This window comes from Pterocles gutturalis, unplaced genomic scaffold, assembly GCF_000699245.1.
Source record: "Pterocles gutturalis isolate BGI_N339 unplaced genomic scaffold, ASM69924v1 scaffold5746, whole genome shotgun sequence".
Lineage (NCBI taxonomy): Eukaryota > Metazoa > Chordata > Aves > Pterocliformes > Pteroclidae > Pterocles > Pterocles gutturalis.
Window position 1 is genome coordinate 7,181 of NW_010105311.1, and position 23,018 is coordinate 30,198.

Below are 23,018 nucleotides of genomic sequence, written 5' to 3' on the forward strand. Positions count from 1 at the left end.
CAGAAAAGGCCTTGACTCTGTGTAAGCACTGCTCAGCAATAAAGAATATCCCTGTATTATCAATACTGTTTCCAGCACAAACCCAAAACACAGCCCCATACTAGCTACTGTGAAGAAAATTAACTCTATCCCAGCCAAAACCAACACACTTAGGAGCTGTAAGATGCTGCAATTATGAAGATGGAAGAGTTCAGACACATAGATAAGATAGATAAATAAACTGCATATTCTCATGAACAAATTTGTCCAGTCAGTTTACAAAGATATATCCACTGTAAGATTACTTATAGCTAAACCTAGTTAGATTGCTACACACATTTGCATACCATTTCATTGTATAAACTATCAGTGCAGCTGCTGAAAACCATTTGTGACAGAGCGCTAGAACTGTAGCTATTGTGAGAAAATACGTAAAGTAAAGAAGAGTGGAAAAGGCTCCAAGGCAAATGTTGCAGAAACACGTGGAAGACTTAAAGCTAAGTTGAAACACAGGATTACAAAGGCTGAATTTTATTACGTATTCTCCTTTCTCAGTTTGCACAAAGATTTTGGTTTTGACTAGCTGTAAATAACTTTAGGCCACAGTGAACAAAGCACCTCTGTCTGTGTTGGACAGTATGGATCACAGTAATGTTCCTCCCTGTGATGCAAGAGTTGTGACTACTAAAATAGTGTATTTTACTTCCAATAAGTCATATCTCATTTATTCAAGAAGTATGTGCAGATTGGATTTTATGTTAAGCTGAAGGGAAGTGGAATAAAGGAAAGAAAGGTCAGCAAGAACTCTTTTTTTTTTTTTTTTTTTTTTTTTTCTTTCCCCTGCATAGACCTTTTTTACAGTACTTAGAGCTGTTTGATAAATGCAGAAATATATAGCTGCCAGTGACCTGAGAGGAAGGAATAACTGGGAGTAAGTAACTGGTTTCAGCCTTATAAGAAGTCTGTTGTTACAGTATAATCAAAGACGTTAAGAAATTACTCAAACACCACAGGAATAGTGAAAAATAAGATTGATGAAGCTGGGAAGAAGATTTGGACAGAGAGCAAAGATTTTGGAAGCTCTGAACAACTGATTAGGTATCTAATTATCTTCAGACTAACGAACCAAGACATCAGCTTTCCCTGAAGGACTAGCAGGGTGGGGAGGTAATCAGTTCTGTCCTGGTATTATGCTTGTTTCAGTTATTTTGGAAGCTGACACCAAACTGTTCCCCACCATCTCTCTTAGCTCCCAGCTGCCACTTGAGAAGGTCTAAACTTCCAAAGTCCACTGCTCAGTTTTTGATAACTAATGGAAGTGATCCTGGTTCCCAGTCCTCAAAGCAGAGAAACTTCACTCCCAAATCTTTCCAACATGCATTCTTAAGGAAGCAAAGATGCACAGGCTGGCCATTGCTTGAGAAGCAATGAACAACTGTAAATAGAATAAGTAATGTATGATTTGTTTTATGCTTCCTAAAGCAAAAGAAAAAGAATCACAAGTGGATTTATGTTTACCCCTTGAATGGACTTTTGGATGCAGATGAGAGAGAGCAAAAAGAAAGTCAGCACATTGGCCTGTGCCAAGTTGTGGGAGGAGGAGCACTGGGATCCGAAGCGCACACTATCTCGCAACAGGCAGAGACCTCCAGGCCCCAGAGCAGCAGGTTGAAACAGGCTAGTAGCAGTGAGAATATCAGACTGAAACAGGCTTGTTGGGTGGGCAGAATAGTAGGGCTGTTGGAGAGAAAAGAACCAGCAAGTAGTTCCTAAGAGGCTGGGGGAGATAGACAATCACATACTTCTGTTCAAAAATATTTCAGTGCAGCTCCAAAAGACAGAAAGAGGTATGGGTCACAGGGAGAGGCAGAAGGGAACAAAAAAAATAGTTTTCTGAGAAGTAGAGGTGTTTAGGAAGAGAAAGTGGGTGGAGAGTTGCAGAAATGTATTCATTTCCCTCCCTCCCATTTTCTTTAAGGGTTTTTTCTCAGAGCTTTTCTCCTCCCCACAGCAATCAGCCAAGCTGGGAACAAAAGATTATCTCTGAACTTAGTAGTGTGGCTTGGCACAGAAGACTGTTGGAAACAGGTAAACAGAGTTGACAACTGTGGTAACCACAGGAGCAAAGTCTACTCAGTGACGAGGATGAGGACTCTTGCAGAGGTAAGGAAGTGGGTCTGTCTTGCAGTCTGCTGAGGTACCTTTGTTGCACCTCTCTCTTTTTCTTCCCCTGTCACAGCTACACTGCTTATTTTCCTAGGGAACTGAAGCAGTTGAGCTTTGGACAGTTTTTATCCAGAAGGGGCTTGTGCAGGTGTCAGAATTAATGATATGGGATGTGGTGTGGAGATTTACGGGTTCTTGGCCTTCCTGTTAGTCATCCTAATGGCCATCCTGAAGCTGTATTCAGATCTGTTTGAAGCACTGACCAATTATCAATAATAACAACAACAACAATACCAACAAAAACAACAACCTGATTCTTTGCATCTTTTATTGTATCTCCATTTAAAAAAAATATTTAAAGAAACTGTTTATGCAGAAACATACAGTTTTTTTCCCGCAAATAATTGTGGAATATGAGAATGACACAGTAAGCCTAATTGGTCCCCATGTAGTGCTGTGTCCTTTTCCTAATTTGATGTCGTATATAAATAACTATAAAGTGTTAATTGCATATTTACACACAAATCACACTGAACGGAACTGTTAACTCAGGGTTGCTAAAATGCACAAAACATTCAGGGACAATAGAGAGAAGTAAGGTTTTTATGTAACCAAATAATATTAAAAAGAAATGCACATATTTTGTTTTGTTGAGAGCTGTTCAGTGTTCAGTTGTGGCTGTAATGCAAGTGGTCACTTTATATTTATCTTGTCTGCTTTTTTCTGGCTGAAGAATTTGCTAAAAAGTTTGGTTTGTATATCCATTCTCGTATTTATGTGTGACAAAGATGAGACAGCAATCACAATTTTAAATAGTTATTGGCCATGATTATGCTTCAGACATGTTAGTAGTCCAAAATGTAATTCAGCATACTTTCTGTTTATTTTCTCATGTTAGGTACTATATTTTGAGCACAGGCTAAAATATTATTTCTCAAATGACATATAATGTTCTCAATTCATGTGCTTAAGTGATTTGCTGACAAAAGATACATTTAAGAAAATGTTGAAGTTTTTGCAAGTATTGGGGCATTAGTCTGAAAACATGTCATCCACATGACTAATGTGATAAACATAAATTGGGTAACAGCCAAAGTCAGTAATTCATGAATAATCTTCTGTCTGAGAAATTATACCATTTAATTGCTTGGAAAATAGTTATGAAAAATAACTCCAGTTCTCCTTGCCTTTGATCTCTTTATTTTAATTTACTTTCTTTTCATAAAAGATGTTTCTTTTTTTTCTGCAACAGCACTAAACACTGGGAAAACGCAAGGTGAGGAAGAATTAGTCAGAGGAACTTTAACCTCTATGCAGAATTCAGGAACAGCTCAGAAACAGAAAGAAGGAGATGCTGAAGGGAAATCAAATTCTTTGGCTAATTCCATTGCATCAAACAGTTCTTGCCTTAGTGATAACAGTACATGTCAAGATTCTGATAGCCTAAGTCATGCTTGCATTTGAATTGGATGATTCATGTAGTATATAAATTCAAAATTATTCATTTTATAATTGAGGACAATTAGAAGTCAGCTTTTAGTGATTTTACAGGCATTTGATCTCACTTAGCTACAGTAAAGCCATTTAAATTTGAGCCCTTGCACATTCTTAAAAGAAAAGCATGAAAGAACAGAAACTACACTGGAAATGGCATTCATCTTCAACTTTATGAAAATACTAATAATTCTTCTCACTTACTCATACGTGAGGCCCATATGGAAAAGCTCTGACAGAGATTAAAGGCTCTTTATCCTTTTCCACAAGTTTATTCAAACTATTCACTTGTCTCTTTATATGGAACCTGCTGGATGAGGCAACCAAGCCTCAAAATATACCACAATAGCGTGCTTCTGCCTCCTGCAAGCTATCTAACATTTCTGCATCCTGTGCTCTGGAAGATTTTATAATTTGCCTCCAGTTCCATCTAGTTAAATCCACACTTCCTTGGCCAAGGATCACTGAATTAGGAATTGCTCTGTATTCCAGTGCCTGTGTTCTGTGAACCACTTACAGTACTTAGAGCTGTTTGATAAACGCAGAAATATATATCTGAATGTGAAGTTCATACTAGATAAAAAATCTGACAGGGATTATGCCCAGCTCAGTGTCTTTATTAGAGTACTGGAAGAGCAGGTATTTGTCTGTCTAGATTTCTTTAAGCTGTTGTCATGAAAAAGATACAAGGGACAACTAAGTATGACTGCCCTCCGCCCTCCTTTTTTTTCTATGTTTGTGTAGGTCCACAAGTTCTCTCAAATCCAGGCCCAGTAACAGAGGCAAGATTAGAAGGACATTCCTTATGGAAGGTGAAGTGTTTGAAGAAATAGTTCACATAACACAAACCTTAATCCAGTTTCCAAGTGGAGGTACACAATCAATTTCAACTGCCCTGTTTCTTCTTCTTTGGGGATATGCTATTCTTCTGGAGTATGCTGTTCTCAGCCAGGTGCTTCTCTAGTTGTTTCACATTGAAGTCTTGAGGGAGAGAGTCTAGTTCTCTTACAGGTTTTTTTAAAATCTATTTGATGCATTTTCAGTTTCAAAATGAAAACCATGTATAGGCCAAATATAGACTTCCTGTTAACCAGAAGTTTGATAGAAATTGCAGTGACAGTCTTGAAATAACAATTTCTTTTTAGTATCTCCACAGCCATGCCATTTAGTACTCAAAAGAGAGAAACAGATGTCCTTCAATAGCATGAGATGAAAGAATTGTAAAATTATAAATATTTCATTATAGGAATAGGCCAGATTGTCAATGTGAGAAACAAGAAGTCTATTGCAACAGAGAAGTCAGGAGCATTGTGAATGTAAATCTCATGTGAGAAATGAGGACTTGCGTGTTGAAGAATAATTTTTCTTCTTCCTTTTCAGCCAAGCGAATTTTCTTTCCTTCACTTCCCTGCCATAATGTTAGGTCATGACACTTACTTTCTCCTTGAGAAGTAAAACCTGAAGTGTTTTACTACAGGAGCATATGAAAGGAATATAGATGTCCTCCTTTATATTTCCTGCACTGTACTTTGCCAGTATGGTCATGTTCTAATCGAGCACCTTTTAATGCCAGGATTCACTTGTATGTACTTGCTCTCTACTTAGTTATTCTGTATCCTGCCTAAAGAAGTCAGGAGAACAGGATTCTAAAGTGAGAAAAGCAGCTAGGTATTTAACCCCTGTTAGCAGTTTCCGTGAGTCAAGTAAGCTGACATACGCTTTGAAGAGGTTTTTGTTAATGACTGAATAAAATGCATGTTTGAAAGACATAAAGCGATAAGGTCTGTTTTTTTATTTCTTTCTGTGTTTTCTGTTCTGTTAATGTATTTGTACAAGAGTTGTACACAGTGTATTAGGCAAGATTATTAACAGCAGACTCATTAATTTCATTAGCCTTCCCTCAGGTGAGGAGGCTTATGCTGCAAGGTACTGAATTCTTGTAGGATTTTGCTTCATTTCTTCTTGTGATTTTTGTAAAGATCTATGATTTCTGTTTTTGTGCCAAAGAAGACAGATACTGAGCATGGTGACAAATGCAGTTTAGCTGCTGCATGTAAGGGAGCAGCAAGGGCAGAAAATCTAGAACCTGAGAGTCATGACAAGGCAGGCAAGAAGCAATGACTTTACCAGCAAGGGGTGCACCCCCACAGTACTGTAATGAAGGGGGTAAGGCAGGTGTGCTGACAATAGCCAGGGTCAACCAAGAGTGTAGATTGCCAGGCAAGTCCATTGTGAGGAGGCAAGTCCAAGGTCAAACCTACAGAATCAAGTTGGTAGGTTAAGGTCAGCTCTAGGCATGGCTGCTGCTGGAGCATAGCTCGGAGATCATGCCTGAGAGCTGCAAAAAGCAGCACCCAAGTGAAGAAGCAGGCACCTCCACCGAGGTTGCTTCTAGCTTTTCTCAAAGAGCTCCAAGGCCTGTCAAGGTTTCTCAAACAACTTTCTTTTATCAGAGAATCAGGCTTGAGCACAGGGAGCTAAACTTAAGGCTGTGCGGACAGTATAGGCAAGACCCTGGCACTGGCATGTAAGACTCCCAAAGCAGCATTTCCATCAGCTTTCACACCTATGAAATTTACTCCTTGCTTGCCATACCATCTCTTCTCTACCTCTCTTCCTCCCAGGTTTTCCATTATTTTCTGTTTTTTTTTTCCCTTCTGCCTCCTTTTTCTCACTGTGTATTCTTATTCAGTTATTCCACTTTTCATTTTTCATTTTTTTTGGTTCTTTACCTTTCCTTATATTACCAGCATCCATTCCCATGTCTGTTCTCTTGTAATCTGCTATTCTCCAGTTTTATGTACATCAAAGTAGGTAGAAGCAGTGGACACACACAGTGAATGTCATTTTATCTAACTTTATCCAGGTAGACATTAAGGGTGTATCCTAACATAGTCATCTAGCTTCCTTTGCAGTCAATGGAGAAAAAGACAGGTGACTTTGGAGGATGCTTCAGCTCATCCTAAGGCAGATGTTTAAAATAGAAGCTGTACACCTTAGGTGCCTAGCCTTCTCCGCTGACTAAAAAGACACACATAGATTATGAACATAACTAAATTTAAGTGAAATAAAACCTGTCTGTATGTAAGATCATCTCTGTGACTTATGGCTTACTGAAGTTTTTAGAAAAGGGCACATATTTTCTCTCACTTGAACTGGACTAGAGGGCTTTGGAAGTGGGAGTTATTTATTGAGGAGAGATCTGAAATTAATATTCAGGTTGCCAGACTGTAACAGAATAGAGAACCACCAGTCCTAGCCATCCTGTTATTAGCTTTATGGGCTCAAAAGGCTTTTATATCTTCAGGACATATATGCAAGGTGATCCCATAAACCAGAAGGAACTATGGAGGGGCAGGGCCCCTCATGGCAAGCTGGCTTTTCAATGCATAATTCATAACACTGTGCAACAACTGTAGCTGAAAAAGACAGGGAAATGGAGGAGGTGAGAAAGCCTCCAGGAGTACAGTCACCTAGATGACTTGGATGATTGTTGGTATTCTGGCACTAGTATTACGAGTGATTTTCTAGTAGATTAGGTGTAAGATGGAGTATATGACCTGTGCTAACTTCAATATGAATTTTTCTTTCTTCATTTTTTCTGTTTGTCTCATTTTTCTTTCTTCAGACCTGTGACCAGGAGCTGAAAACAGGTGCAAAGAACAAACGATGTCTTCAGGGGAAAAGTCTACTGTGTACACTTCTTCTCAGTACTCTCCTTGGTTTTACACTGCTTATCACCTACATCATGATGACTTGTGGTCTAGGTATAATATGGGATATACTTTTCCCTGCTTCCTCATCCACCCCATTTGTAAGACCCCTTTCTCTACTATCTGCCTCCATTGTGTATTAGGCTTAGCATCTGTGTTAAGAATCAGACTTTCAGAATTTCAAAGAATCATAACACCACTTGTAAAAAAGGTACACTGTTCTGCCTCTTCCTTGGGTAATAGCGGGGAGAGATCCCCACACCTATCCTCCTCCTCTGCCTGCCATTTAATATGCCTGAGCCCAGTTTTGAGGGAGAGCATCATTATATTGTCTTGCATCTCATCATCATGTCTTGCTCTCTCTGTAGTCACCTCCAGAAACTGGACTGAATCTGAGATTCGGAGCTCCTCTTCCACCTTTCTATCTCTGACTTAATGAATCTAGTCCTAGTTTTCTAGCATAGAACAGTACAGTCATAGTGTAGGAAGAAAAGTCATTGCTAATGAAATACTAATTTGCCTTTCAAAATCTGATAAACAACTGTCTGCAGAATGGTCCATGTAAATGTTTACGCATATAGAATACTTGGTACTGAAAGTGCATATATATTGGTGGTTGCAGACATTCCCTGCCCACAGTAAACATTATTGACTCTTCACTCAGCAGTTTTCTTTTTGTTTTGGAGACCATTCACTACAGAGACCAAGGAAAAACTGTCAGTTTAGATCTTGTCTATTTCCACTCTGCCTACCTCCTCCCATGTCAAGTGTTGAAACCATATTATGGAAAGTCTTACTTGGGTTTACAAGTGGCTTATTTCAGTAAATAATTTATCTGATCTGATGTTGATACAAGACCCTGAATCAAAATGAGAACACATACCCCGTGGTTTGCAGAAGTTTAGATAAAAGGATTTTTAGATCAAAGCAAGATGTACTAGAAAATCTTTGTCCCGTTTTAACAAATGTAATTGATGAGAGATGTTTCCCATGCTTGAACATCTCTATCCACATTTTAAACTTATCTTCTTACTTTCTCTGTGCTATGTCCTTCTTCTTCATGTGTTGACACTATCAGTTGCTTCTTTTTTATCATTTGGCCAAATTTGTCTGACTCAGAGAAAATACACTGAGAAGACAGAATAATCCAACCTGTTACTGCCCTAGATAGTATGAACAGAGGACACCTGTCCTTTATTTAAAGAATCTCCCTTATAAAGTGCAAATGCAATCTTCCTGTGAAGTGAAAGACACAACACACTTTGTTCCATATTCAGCAAAAGCTTACAAGGAATTCAACACTGCATGCAATGGAGTTTGTATCAAAAATAAATCTTTCAGGGGAAATGTTCTCAGTCTCCACTGTCACTGCTCAATTTTCTCCTATTTACTTCCTGCCCAGGATCCTGTGACGGTGAGCTGGGTCTTACAGTGTTGTCCAGACTCCTGAATTCTAGGAATGACACTGTAGACCCCTGTGAGGATTTCTACAAATATGCCTGTGGGAGCTGGGAAGGCAAACACTCAAACAGAACCACAGAAGAATCACTAAATGTATTTGATGTCTTGTTGGAGGAAAACCAATTGATCCTGAAAAGGCTTTTAGGTAAGGACACCTGCTGGTGTGTTACCTTCAGAGCTGAGAACACTAATAACTGAGAGCACAATCATTCCTAAAAGGGACTGAGTCCAGTCTCTTCATTCTTCTATCATCACAGGTGCAGATTTATTTTTGAGCATGTCATATTACAATGGCAGCATTTTAAACATTTTATTTCACCTTGCCAAGTGTAACGGACAGAACTCACACTTTAAAATTCTGACAGCAACCCAAGTCAATTTTCTGTTGCCTTGTAAAAGTAGACCCTTTTTGCTGCGCTTGTCTGAATGTGCACTCCAGTCATGTGTCCCGATGCCGTGTGGGACTGAAGCCTAGATACGCACCACCTTCCTGTAGTGCTTCTGTTTCCATGCAAAGAAACTCACATATTTGGCCTCAGGAAGAGCCATGGCACTAGAAGGTCTTTTGCTTTGAGTGACTATGGGAAGTGTGGATGTATTTACTAAATTGTTCTGAATCAAAGTGCAGTGTAATATTTTCTCACAACATTTTGCAGCTCTAATACTGCCTCAACTTTTTATTTAACCACTTTTGTAGTTTTTCTTCAATTATTTTTTTTTCCTCAGAGGGCCCACAGTTTGGGATAAGAGGCTCAGCTAAGGAGAAAGCAATCCAGTTCTATCGTTCCTGCATGGATACACAACGGATAGAATCCCAAGGAACTCAACCATTGAAGGACCTCCTAAATCAGGTGAATGTTTGTGCTACTTCCTCTCCCTCCTGAAGATAATTTCTGCAGGGAAATGGAATGTCTGAAATTAGGGCCATATGGTCCTACATGATAGAATTTTGCCAGCATCTGGCCCTGAAATAGGCTCACGGTTCACAGCACAACCTCTAAGTAATAAATCTTCTAGATTTAAATGCTGTTTCAAGATTTGATTTTCTGACATCATGTACCTGAATCTTTCCTTTTGACCTTATATATAACTTTAGGACTGTACAACAACCAAGATTACAAAGAGGGATCACTTATAATTTCAGAAGCTCATTTCAATAGGATCCAACTTACAGATCAGGGAATATCTTGAAAAAAGGGGTGAAATTTTTGTGTCTAAGATCTCATGGCCAACCACTATTCCAGGCTTCAGTGGAGCTTGTTTAAAGCAAAAAATGCTTCTCTTTCCATTCTGGGAGACTCCTCAGTGCCAGGGAGGGTTGTACAACTTCCTGCCAGCAAAGGACATTTATGCCCTGTCTCCAAGGAGGATGCAGAACCTTCCAGCAGAAGGAAAAGTGACTGCAGGCCCACTTGTGACTCTGCTTGTCAGGGAGGTGGGACATGTAATCCCTGATCCCTAGTTGTCCTTCTGGATGGCTTTAAAAAAAATGAGACCTCTTTCCCCTCTCTTTCTTCTTTTTTGCTGTACACCTTGTTGTGTTGATAATTATCATTCCTTTTCCTTGTGTCATTTTTGCAGTTCATTGCTTTGATTAAGTGAAACTGACAGGTCAGTTTTTAAAGCCAATAGGGTATGTAGAAATCTTCATGAGTATTCCCTGTTGCTATTTGCTTTGTTGATTCACAGTTGTCATAATGACTGAGCTTATAGGAGTGAAAGAAAGATTTTGTAAGTATGGATCAGAAGTGTTTTTCTCACCTGCTGCATGATGTCTCTCTCCCTCTCCAGGTTGGTGGATGGAATATCACTGGTGTGGGGAAAGCAAAAGAATTTAATGAAATTCTTCAGACTCTCATGAGCAGATACAGCACCTTTCCCTTTTTCAGAGTGCATGTGGGACCTAGTCCTTTTGACCTCAAGACCAATATTATTCAGGTGAGTGGACTAAAGAAAGAAAATTATCAGGAAACACTGGGAATAAAGAGTCAGTTACACAGCCTAAAAGACCCAGGCTTGCTCAAGTTAAGCCTATGCTCTTCTCTGGAGAAATTTTTCCTAAATTTCAGTAAACTTTTTGATTTTATTACATAAAAAGCACTTATTTCTGGAAAATGAGCAGATGAGGAAGAATAAATTGCTTACTTTCTTTCATTTCTTCTGTCTGACAGTGTAGATTATACTTCATTGTGGAAGGGTCTGATTCTTCTTATGTGCATGGGTATGACTAGTACAATAATGGAGTCTAAGTGCTAAGTGTCTAATACACATAGTATACTACGAATTTTGCAGCTCACTGTTGTGGTTTGAACCTGGTAGGGAGCTAAGCACTGTGCAGCCACTTCATCAGTCCCCTACCCACAGTGGGATGGGGGAGAAAATCAGAAGAGTAGAAGTGTGAAAACTCATGGGTTGAGAAAAAGACAGTTTAATAATTAAAAAAAAAAAAAAAAAAAGGAAAGAAAAAAAAAAAATGAACAGTGATGCAAAAAAACCCCAGTTGCTCACACCAACCCTCCACTGCCCAGCCAGTTCCCAAGCAATGGCAGCCCTCTCCAACCTCCTTTACCCCCACTTTTATTGTTGAGTATGATGTTATATGGTACAGACTATTCCTTTGGTCAGTTGGGGTTAGCTGTCCCACCTGTTTCCCCTCCCATCTTCTTGTGCACCACTAGCCTACTCACTAGAGGGGTGGTGTGAGGAGCAGAAAAGGCCTTGACACTGTGTCCTGGTTTCAGATGGGACAGAGTTAGCTTTCTTCATAGTAGCTAGTGAGACGCTATGTTTTGGATTTGTGCAGAGAGGAAGGCTGATAACATGGTGATGTTTATAGTTGCTGCCAGGACAGTCAAGGACTTTTCAGCTTCTCTGCTGTGCCAGGGTCTGCAGGTGCAGAAGAAGCTAGGAGGGACCATAGTCCCAATTACTAGCCTAGGATTTGACCTTAGGTTTAGGATTGACACCCAAACTGGCCAATAGTATATTCCATATCATGCATGTCATGCCTAGCATATCAATGAGGATCCATCCAGAAGTACTCTCTCTCGCTCCAGGTCGTCTCCCCCTGGGTCGCCTCTCTCTCAGGGTTGTCTCAGTCTCTCAAAGACTCAGAGTCTTATCTCTGTTCTGGGATTGCAGTGTCAGGACTCTCCCTTCTCCCGGATCGTTAGCTGGGAACAGGCTGAGCCTTGGTTATCACGTGGTAAGCAGTTTCACTGTGTATCACTCATTTGTATATTTAACTTTATCCAAGCCAAAACCAGTGCACCATGTAGAAGTATTGAACAATGTGGTTTACATTTCAGTATCAGTCACTACAGATTTGAAATGAGCTTGTAAATGAGCTGCATAATATGATAGATCCACAAAATTCACCTAGGAAACGTTTTCCAAAAGTAAAAGCAATTTATTAACATTTCAGATTCTGTGACACAGAAATTAACAAAGACCATCAAGCATATCCTCAAATTTACTGGGTTTCCAGAAATAGTGAGATGTTTTTCCTTTACTCCTTTTCGCAGATCGACCATCCTGAGTTTGAAATGCCACCTGAGAGTAAATTCAAAGAGAAAAATTATCCTGAGGTAACATATCAGAGGGTGAAGAAAGGTAAAAACAGTTATTTGGTATAGGGATCTCCTTGAATTGCCTCCTGGTTCAGTGTCTGTTTCCATGGGTTCCGGTCAGTGACCTCTGAAAATGTCTTCAGAAAGAATTCTTTACAAAACTCTCTGCTTTTAAAAATAAAAAGTTTGTGAAATGTAACTCATTTTTAGATGCCAGGTTTAAAACTTCTAGTGTAGAAACAGAATGTTATAGGTTTAAGTTGTATTTGCTAAGTACTGTGAACCTGGGCTTCCCTCTAGGTTTCACCTTGAATGAATATTAAAAAAAAAAAAAGAAGTTCTTGTCCAAAGGAAGGCTTTATAACAACTGTGTGTTGAGGGAAGGATAGCTAGCATTTCAAAGTTATTTTAAAATGTTTTAACCTAAGTTGGCAAAACAAGCCCTTTGACCTTGGAGGTTATTGCAACAAAATTAATTTCATCACAGCTCTATCATTTTTCTGAACTTCATAAAAACTGAGTTGATTTCAGTTTCTCAGTCTGACTCTTTCAGAAGAGTCCTCAAAAAAGTAAACCTGTGTAACCATCAGAAGCATTCCTTTGATACCTTATGAACATAGAAGCAAGAAGCCAGTATTTTTTCTCCATCAAAAATACTGTATCATATATCATTACATCCCTCTCCTTTGACTCCAGAGATGGCAGGCCTACATCTCTAAAATTATTCCAGTATTTAATGTAATACTAAGGTGGGGCAAAAATAACTTTTTGACAATTCCATGTTCTTCACTGAGAGAGGAACTACACTTGGCAAACTGTATTCCACATGAAGAATTACATAAGGATTTGCAGTGAAGAAGACAGTTTTAGGGACAGGGCTGCAGTGGTTTTGAAAGATTGAAGCTTGTATGGTCGTGAGGGATGGTTGGATGGATGAATGGGGGTACTAATTTTTAGTCATCTTTCTCCTGCTGGTCATATGCTCTGTATTGCAGGTTCTCCGTGTGTATCTCTCATATTTGAAGAAACTGGGAGGCTTACTTGGAGGGCCAGAGGATGGTCCCCCTGATTCCTTTTCCCTTACCTTGTCCTTCATCTCTAACCTCCAGCGAGTTGTCACTCCACTGCAGGAAAGACAGCAGAGGGGGATGCTGTTCTTTCACACTACCATTAGGGAGCTACAGGTATCTATGCCTTAGAGCTTGAGAAACAATTAAAAGTGACATTCACATTCTGAAGATACGGATCAAAAGAGATATGAGACACTCTGTTTAGATGTCATTCCTTTGTAACTCACATTTAGGTTTTGTTGAGATTTAAATAACCTGTTAACTTGCATTCTTTTACTGAGAGCAGTTGGATTTTTCAGGCCCACAACTCTCTCCCCTCCCCAGTGCTAATTCAATAAAAAAAGGGTCAGTTCTCCTTTTCTACTATAATAAATACCCACATCATAAAAACAGTTTCACTTGTTGAAAATATCTCTTAACAGTATTACAGAGACTATCCCAGTTTCCCTATTATTTCTTGTTAGTCAATTTAGATCAATGTAAGTTTTGTTTTCCTTCTAGGAAAAGGCACCTGCTATTGACTGGCTGTCATGTCTCCAGGCTGTCTTCCATCCTATGCCAATGAACCTCTCCCAGCCAATTGCAGTGCATGACATGGATTACTTAAGAGGCATGTCACAGCTCATTGAACAGTGGCGCAAGGAAAGGTAAGAGTCAATATTCATGGCTGTAATTGTTCATGGCTCAAGAAATACTAACTTCAGATACCATAAATTAAAGAGGTCTGTGTTAGAGCCTAACAATTACAAAGCTGATGTGGGTCTATATCCACAAGTTTAGCCAGTTCTAAGTACACTTATAAATATAGATATATATATGTGTCACACAGGTCAACAGAGATGGACACAGTGTCTTTACTGACACCCACCCACCCATAGCACTCATACAAATGTGAACAACTCAGACAGTGTGATCCTATTCCTCCTCTCCTCTAGGATTGGTCTATACTAGTGAATTATATATATATATATGTACACTCAAAATATGGATCACTCCAATAGCTGGTCCTAAGTATTCAGTCTGTCCAGAAGTTGGCCCCAAACTCTCCATGGCTGCTGGCACCTAGATATATGAGCCCCTGTCTTGCAGGCCTGCTTTGGTTGCTGTGGTCTCTTCTTGTTACAAACATGCATATACAAGCAGATTTCTCCAGTAGATGGCCCAAACTGCTAGTTTCTCCACTAGCCAACTCTCAGAACTCTGTTCTCTCCAGCAGCTAACTTGAATCAAAGTCCCTCCAGTAGTCAACTCTCAGACTCCTTGTCTCTCCAGTATCCAGTCCTATCCCCACACACAGAAAGAGCAGAATGATGCTTACAAATAGCATTTAATAAAATAGGACAGATTCTGATGACAGTGTTCCAGGGTCAGTCAGACAGACATCCTGGCAACCCACAAGTTTACACTCAACTGTTCTCTCTTACCACCTTTCCTCTTCCTTCTTCCATGCGTGTTACCACCAGTCCACCATAATCCTTCCCTTTTCCTGCCTTTGGCCCTTCCCATAAACATCCCATAATAAGTCTCACAGAATTCCACAGACTGCTCAAAATACTCTATAATTTTCATACAGTCCTAAAAATGCTCTTTCTCCTGCTTCTCGTAAAGAATCCTGCGCCCCAGCAGGCAATAACTCCTTGAGTCTTCATGGTGTCCTGGGGAATTTCTTTGTTTGACTCATGTCAAATTCTCAACCTTTGATAGCCCCAGGTGTAGCCCATTCAGAGTACTTTGTTGTCATTGTACAGGTTACTAGGTTTCCTCTGCCTCAAATTATTCCTCTTATGCTTTCCACACCTCTGTGTTTATAGTGACCAGCCTTCAATCTTCAGTCTTTTTAAATGTTATTTTTCTACAGGGTCCTTCACATTTATATGATTGTTTGTCTGGTTGGGAATCTCTCCCCAGCCCTTGACAGTCGATTCCAAGATGCACGCCTGGAGCTATCTAAGATTCTTTATGGAAAAATGGTAACTAAAATGGTGAGTTAGCCTTTAACCATCTTCTTCAGCCTCCCCAGCAGCTGAACACCCTACGACACGTATTCCAGATGTTCTCTTGATGCCTTATCTGGATGGAGTTACTTGGATTTGGAGAGGAAAACCACTCTCACTAGGCCATTAAATGTTTCTTTTTTCTCAAAGAAATTTGGGAGTAGACACGACACACAAAACTTTAGAGAGCTAAGTGCACTGTATCATGGGGTAGGGAACAGTAGATAGACAGTCACCTTTCTTCTACGTATTTGTCTCAGCTATCATAAGAGTCTTTATCTTGTGTGAAAGTAAGCAGGTTAAACCTAAGGAAATAAATATTTTGCTTGATTAAAGTTTTCTGAGGTAGCTTAAATGGAACTATATTACTCAACATTCACTGCTGTCATTTTTAGATAGGAATGTATATGCTACGGACTGCATGTTTACCTATCTTTTTACTGTCTTCCTATCTCTTTGCCCTCACTCTCATGTATCTCCATTTCTCTGTTCTTACAGATCCCAGCTGAGCGCTGGAGGAAGTGCTTGACCGATACCAGCTTTTTCTTTGAGCCAGTTCTAGGGCAGATGATTGTGCAAGAAATTTTCCCTCAGCAGACCAAGAAACTTGTAGGTATTCATCCTCTTAACCCCTAGGCAGAACTCAGCTTCATCTCTCTTTTTTTTGACATGCCAACTTAAGACCACATGAAGGCAGCAAAATAATGTGTAGGTTTTGCACCTTTTAAGGTATTCCTGTAGTTATTCACTTCCCCTCCTTTTTTTGGGTATGAAAGATGCCAGAACAAGACATTGCTGTCATTGCTAGAATAATCAATGTTAAAATACTGGTAATTGTCTTTATTTCAACTGTTAGCAAAGTCATGTGCAGCACCGATAGGTATGACAGCCCTACAAATGCATGCTATCTCAGTGTACTTCCTGGAATGACAGTTAGTATTTGCAGTACTCATCACCAATGTGACATATTTAAATAAGATTTTTAATTGCAAAGCCATCATATGACCAGTTGTACAGCAACAGATCAATACCAAAACATTCTGAGTGGATCCACAGTAAAAGGAACACTTGCCTGCAGTGCAGAAAAGATTTTTTTTTTCTTTGTTGATCAGAATTCCTTTTTCTTTTGAGGGAATTTAGCGTAGGCATCAGGTTTTATAAAGAATTTGCAGTGTATACAGTGACAAGAGAAAATAACCCCAAGAAAAGTTAACAGGAAAACTAGGGCTACATGGAGTGAAGCACAAAGCTGAATGAACAGAACATAATTTTGTGAAGGAGAGACTCAGATTGCCATAACTTCAGAAAAGGAGACATCAGCATGAAATATTCTGGATACTGAATTTTCATTTCACTCAAGAAGAGTGTCAATCATTTGGTACATTCCTATCCCAACAGGGATTAAATTAAAAAGAATTAATAAAAAAGAATAAAAAGAAAGTTTCCCTCTTAGTTACTGTGAGAGGCAAGATGAAAAGGTGTGTGGGAGAGAATGGTGAGCCCTGTGAGGACCTACTGGATGCCTTAAGCCTAAATCATTGCAGAAACTGAAATCTCCTCTTTTATCACAAGAAGAGGAATTTCCCCCAATTATTCTGTGGTTGAATTGCTGGACCATGAGAAGATGGTAGCTAAGCATGAACAATGTTTTTCTGCAGTTCTGACCATGCTCTCTTTCTCCATGGCAGGCTGAGCAGATGTTCTCTGAGATCCAAGATACCCTCTATGGCCAACTGGATCAGTTGGAGTGGATGGATGAACAGACTCGCCAAGAGGCTAAAATCTTGGTGTGTGCATAAAGCCTTCCTTTCCCTGAAGCCTTTGGAGAAGGAATGCAAGGGGCCTGCACCTTCATGTATTCGTACCTGCTTCTACAGGCAAACAATCTTAACTAGATGTCTCATTGTAGGTGGTCTTATAAGTGCCATCACACGTGTTTGATTGTACATTGATGTGTGGGCACAGAAAGGCTCAGTGTTTGTCCATGGATACTCTGAATTAGTTATATGGAGATACGATTCAGTTTTATACACCAAAGATGTTAAAAACTATAAAGCTGAATGCCAGAAAACAATGCTTTAAAGAGAAGAGTAGAACAACATTAGGCCCCATGTAATTGAGTTAAGAAAGCAGAGTAGCAAGAGATGATGTCTTGTTGAAACAGAGTTGCTGTCATTTTGAAGGTCTGATTAAAGTGGCCAATATTCAAGGATCACTTCCTTCAGGCTCAGGGGCGATGCATCCCAACAAAGAGGAAGGCAGGCAAAAATGCCAGGAGGCCTGCACGGATGAACAAGAAACTCCTGAGCAAACTCAAACAAAAAAAGGAAGCCTACAGAGGGTGGAAGCAAGGACAGGTAGCCTGGGAGGAATACAGAGAAACTGTCCAAAAAGCCAGAGAACAGGTTAGGAAAGCTAAAACCCTGATATGATTAAACCTGGCCAAGGATGTTAAGGGTAACAAGAAGAACTTCTATAAGTATGTCAGCGATAAAAGGAGGACTAGGGAAAATGTGGGCCCTCTCCGGAAGGAAGCGGGAGACCTGGTTACCCAGGATGTTGAGAAGGATGAGGTACTTAACAACTTCTTTACCTCAGTCTTCACTGGCAAGAGCTCAAGCCACACTGCCCAAGTTGCAGAAGGCAAAGGCAGTGACTGGGAGTCCTACCACCAGCTGTAGGAGAAGATCAGGTGTGAGACCCTCTAAGGAACCAGAAGGTGCACAAGTCCATGGGACCTGATGAGATGCATCTTCAAGTCCTGAGAGAAATGGTGGATGAAGTTGCCAAACTGCTATCCATCATATTTGAGAAGTCATGGCGGTCTGGTGAAGTTCCTGCAGACTGGAAAAGGGGAAACATAACCCCCATTTTTAAAAAGGGAAATAAGGAAGACCCAGGAAACTACAGGCCAGCCAGTCTCACCTCTGTGCCCAGCAAGATCATGGAGCAAGTCCTCCTGGAAACTATTCTAAGGCACATGGAAAACAAGGAGGTGATTGGTGACAACCAACATGGCTTCACCAAGAGCAAATCGTGCCTGAAAAATTTGATGGCCATCTATGATGGGGCCACAGTCTGGTGGATAACTACACAAGGCTTCTGCCTCTTTGCTCTAGAGTAACATACTTGCGTTAGTTTCAGCTGGTGGATAAGGGAAGGGCAACGTCATCTAGCTGGACTTGTGCAAAGCCTTTGACACTGCCCCACACAACATTCTTGGAGAGACATGGATTCGATGGAAGGACCACACTCTGGATAAGAAATTGGCTAGATGGTTGCACTCAGAGTGTTGCGGTCAACATCTCAGTGTCCAAGTGGAGACTGGTGATGAATGGTGTTCCGCAAGGGTTGATATTGGGACCAGTGTTGCTTAACATCTTTGTTGACAACATGGACAGTGGCATCAATTGCACTCTCAGCAAGTTTGCCAATGACACCATGCTGGGTGATGCGGCTGACATGCTGGAGGGAAGGGATGCCATCCAGAGGGACCTGGACAGGCTTGAGAGGTGGGCCCGTGCAAACCTCACGAAGGTCAACAAGGCCAAGTGCAAGGTCCTGCATGTTGGTCAAGGAAATCCCAAGCACAAATACAGGCTGGGTGGAGAATGGATTGAGAGCAGCGCTGAGGAAAAGGACTTCCGGTTGTTGGTTGATGAGAAGCTCAACATGAGCCAGCAATGTGCACTTGCAGCCGAGAAAGCCAACCGTGTCCTGGGCTGCATCAAAAGAAGCATTAGCAGGAGGACGAAGGAAGTAATTCTCCCCCTCTGCTCTGCTCTTGTGAGACCCCACCTGGAGTACTGTGTTCAGATGTGGGGCCCCCAACATAAGAAAGACATGGATCTGTTGGAGAGAGTCCAGAGGAGAGCCACAAAGATGGTCAGAGGGGTGGAGCACCTCCCCTATGAGGACAGGCTGAAAGAGTTGGGGTTGTTCAGCCTGGAGAAAAGAAGGCTCTGAGGAGACCTAATAGCAGCCTTCCAGTACCTGAAGGGGGACTACAGAAGGGATGGGGAAGCACTCTTAATCATGGATTATAGTGACAGGACAAGGGGTAATGGTTTTAAACTGAAATAAGGTAGATATTAGGAAGAAATTTTTTACTCTGAGGGTGGTGAGACACTGGAACAGGTTGCCCAGAGAAGCTGTGGATGCCCCATCCCTGGAGGGGTTCAAGGCCAGGCTGGATGGGGCTTTGAGCAACTTGATCTAGTGGAAGGTGTCCCTGCCCATGGCAGGGGGGGTGGAACTCGATGTTTTTTTAGGTCCTTTCCAACCCAGACCATTCTATGATTCTATGATTCACAGATTGTATTTAGGTAATTTAGAAATAGAGTTCAAAAAGGACTTCTGGAATGCAAAGTCTCCTATTTGTCATGTTTCTTTTTGTTTGTTTGTTTGTTTGTTTATTGTGATTTTAGGTTTCCAAACTACAAGTGGAGATTGGCTATCCAGCTCACATACTCCAGACTGACAAAGTGAACCTGGAATACCAGAATGTGAGCGTTATTATGTAAACATGCTTGTCTCATTATTGGCAGTTTGCCTGTATCAGCTGTTGTGTTGTCTGCTGCTATGAGGCCATGACCTCTGGAGCAATGCATATTTCCTAATGTTCATTTTCTGAGAACATATGGGCCCAGAGAACCTTTGTCTATTGCTTCTACATTGTTGCCTATTCTGTCTCCTATTTAGAGTGGCTGGCCTTGGTTGTGACCTGCTTGTATGTTCTGTTTGGCTTGCAAATAACATTCCTGTCACATTTTAAACTGAAGAACTGGGAGAGAAAAAAAACACAAGTATTGCATTGGTTTGCCTTTTGATGATCTCTTTTATGACCCTTGGGACTTTTCTCTTCCTTACAATGTCCAACTCGTTCCTCGCTCATGCCCTATAACAATCAGATTACCTGTTTCTTCCCTCAGTTGGAGATAAATGAAGACACTTTTTTCCTCAATGTCGTGGCTTGCTTGAAAGTACTGAGGGAAAATTCCTACTTGAAACTCCTTCAGCATCGCTCACAGGATAAGTAAGTGTCAGATACTGATCTGAAAAATATTACAGAATCACACACTGGTGGGCTAACTGAGGTTGGAAGGAAGCTGTGGAGATACCTAGTCCAATCCTCCTGCTCAAAGCAGGATCAGCTAGAGCAGGTCACTCAGGATTGTGTCCAATTGTATGTCTATATCTCTGTCTCACTTGGGAAGGAAGGGGGAGGGCAGGTGGGGGAGATGGGGGCAGAACTGGACACAGTACTTCCAGATGTGGTTTCACCAGTCTTGAATAGAGAGGCATAATCACCTGTCTTTACCTGCTGGCAACAATTCTCCTAATGCAAGATGAGATGCTGTTGTCCTCTTGTGCTGCAAAGCTGCATTGCTGCATCTTGCTTAAAAAAACCTGTAATCTTGCAGCCTGTCTTGTCTTCAGCCTGAGCTCATGCCTACCAAAAAAACCTACTGTTGTGGAGGGATCTCTAGACTCCTGGAAAAAGAATATTTTTTGCCCATGAACCCTTGAATAAGGGGAATAGCTTGTTCTCCTGGACTTAGCAGCAAAGCAAACAGCGAAGCTCTGTGACGATGTGAATGCTGGCAGGGTCACCTCAAAGGCATCGACATAGGATACTTCAGAAGGCAGGCAGCATTGGCGGTTGTGTTTGGGACCTTACACTGACTAAAGAGTATTCCGTGTACGACTTCATAGGAGGTTGTTAATCCTAATTTACTTGACAGGAAAGTTGTGAGAGCAAATCTCTTAATATTTATGAAAGCTAAGCTAACAGCTCTGACCATCTGTAAATAAGTGAAGGTTTGTTTCAAATATGTTTAACTCTAGATAATGTGAATTTCCTAATTTGCTGCTGCTGTATGAACAGTTGTACTGAGCACACTATTTTTGCAAACCCAGTAGGGGAAAGGAGCAAGGTATGAGATTAGTTAATACATTCTCTTGTTTCTCTGTTTCTGCTTCTAGCTGGCATGTATCCCCCTGGACTGTGCATTCATACTACTCAATAAGGCACCACATGTTGGTCTTTCCTGCTGGAATGTTCCGCAGCCCTTTTTTCCACATGGAGTTTCCCAGGTACGAAGGGGCTGCAAAGGGGGAAGCTGAATGTAGTCCCTTGGCTGCATCACATTTCCAGGAAGAACCTTAATGGGTTTGTCTTTAACATCTTTTTCTTACTGTATCCCAGGATGACACAGTAAAGGGGGGAAAAATAGCTTTTTCTGAGGCCAGATCAATACTGCCTTATGAATTCTGAGAGTGTGATCATTGACTCTGCTGGAGCAAAATCAGAATCTAGCTGAAACTAACGCAAGTATGTTACTCTAGAGCAAAGAGGCAGAAGCCTTGTGTAGTTCAACTGCAAAGAAGACATTTCACCTTGGCCTCTCATTTTCTACATTCCAAGAATTCCTGAAATCTAACCCATAGAAATCTAAACCAGAGAAAATAGGAGCCTCACAGAGCAACTTGTTGTCAGAAGACTCTTTCAAATTAAACAAACACAGTTCTTCCTTTATTTTAAGGAAACCTTCTCCAATAAGCAAATACATTTTTAATTCAGAATCTTCCACTGGAACAATAACACTTCTGAACACCACACTGTTATAGCTGGGTTCTTTCATCACATGGAACAGATCTGTGAAACAATATTTTTCTGATATTCATAGAATCATAGAATCATAGAATGACTTGGGTTGAAAAAGACCTTAAAGATCATCTAGTTTCAACTCCCCTGCTGTGGGCAGGGTTGCCAACCACTAGAGCCTGCTGCCCAGGGCCCCATCCAGCCTGGCCTTGAACACCTTCAGGGATGGGGGCCCCATCTATCCTGGCCTTGAATGCCTCCAGGTATGGGGCATCCACAACTTCCCCGGGCAACCTGTTCCAGTGCCTCACCACCCTCTGAGTGAAAAATTTCCACCTAATATCTAACCTAAATCTCCTGTCCCTTAGTTTAAAACCATTCCCCCTCATCCTGTCACTATCAACACCTGTAAATAGTTGCTTCCCCTCCTGTTTATAAGCTCCCTTCAAGTACCGGAAGGCCACAATGAGGTCTTCCTGGAGCCTTCTCTTCTCCAAGCTAAACAAGCCCAGTTAACTCAACCTTCCTTCATAGGAGAGGTGCTCCAGCCCTCTGACCATCTTTGTGGCCCTCCTCTGGACCTGTTTCAAGAGCTCCATGTCTTCTTGTGCTGGGGGCCCCAGGCCTGTACACAGTACTGCCTCACAAGGGCAGAGTAGAGGGGGACAATCACCTCCCTCTCCCTGCTGGCCACCCCTTTTTTAATGCAGCCCAGGACATAGCTGGCCCTGTCGACTGCAAGTGCACACTGCTGGCTCATGTCCAGCTTCTTGGCCACCAGGACCCCCAAGTCTTTCTTCACAGGGTTGCTTTCAAGGAGTTCTTCTTCCAGTCTATATAAGTACCTGGGATTGCCCTGGCCCAAGTGCAACACCCTGCACTTGGCCTTGTTGAACCTCATTAGGTTCTCATGGGCCAACTTCTCCAGCCTGTCCAGGTCCCTCTGGATGGCATCCCTTCCCTCT

The 23,018-nt window shown here is 41.1% G+C and overlaps 1 protein-coding gene across 1 annotated transcript; it reads left to right on the forward strand.

Annotated features, from left to right (window-relative positions):
- Positions 1–2,124: 2,124 nt before the first annotated feature.
- On the forward strand, positions 2,125–21,542 carry LOC104471844 (kell blood group glycoprotein-like; the record flags this gene model as incomplete). The annotated part of the gene is made up of 14 exons (XM_010087335.1): positions 2,125–2,142; positions 7,268–7,406; positions 8,755–8,958; positions 9,540–9,664; positions 10,605–10,751; positions 12,338–12,400; positions 13,378–13,566; positions 13,954–14,099; positions 15,311–15,434; positions 15,945–16,055; positions 17,135–17,233; positions 19,874–19,951; positions 20,378–20,481; positions 21,432–21,542. Coding segments are annotated over exons 1-14 (1,658 nt in total), but the record flags the coding sequence as incomplete, so codon positions are not given.
- Positions 21,543–23,018: the final 1,476 nt, after the last annotated feature.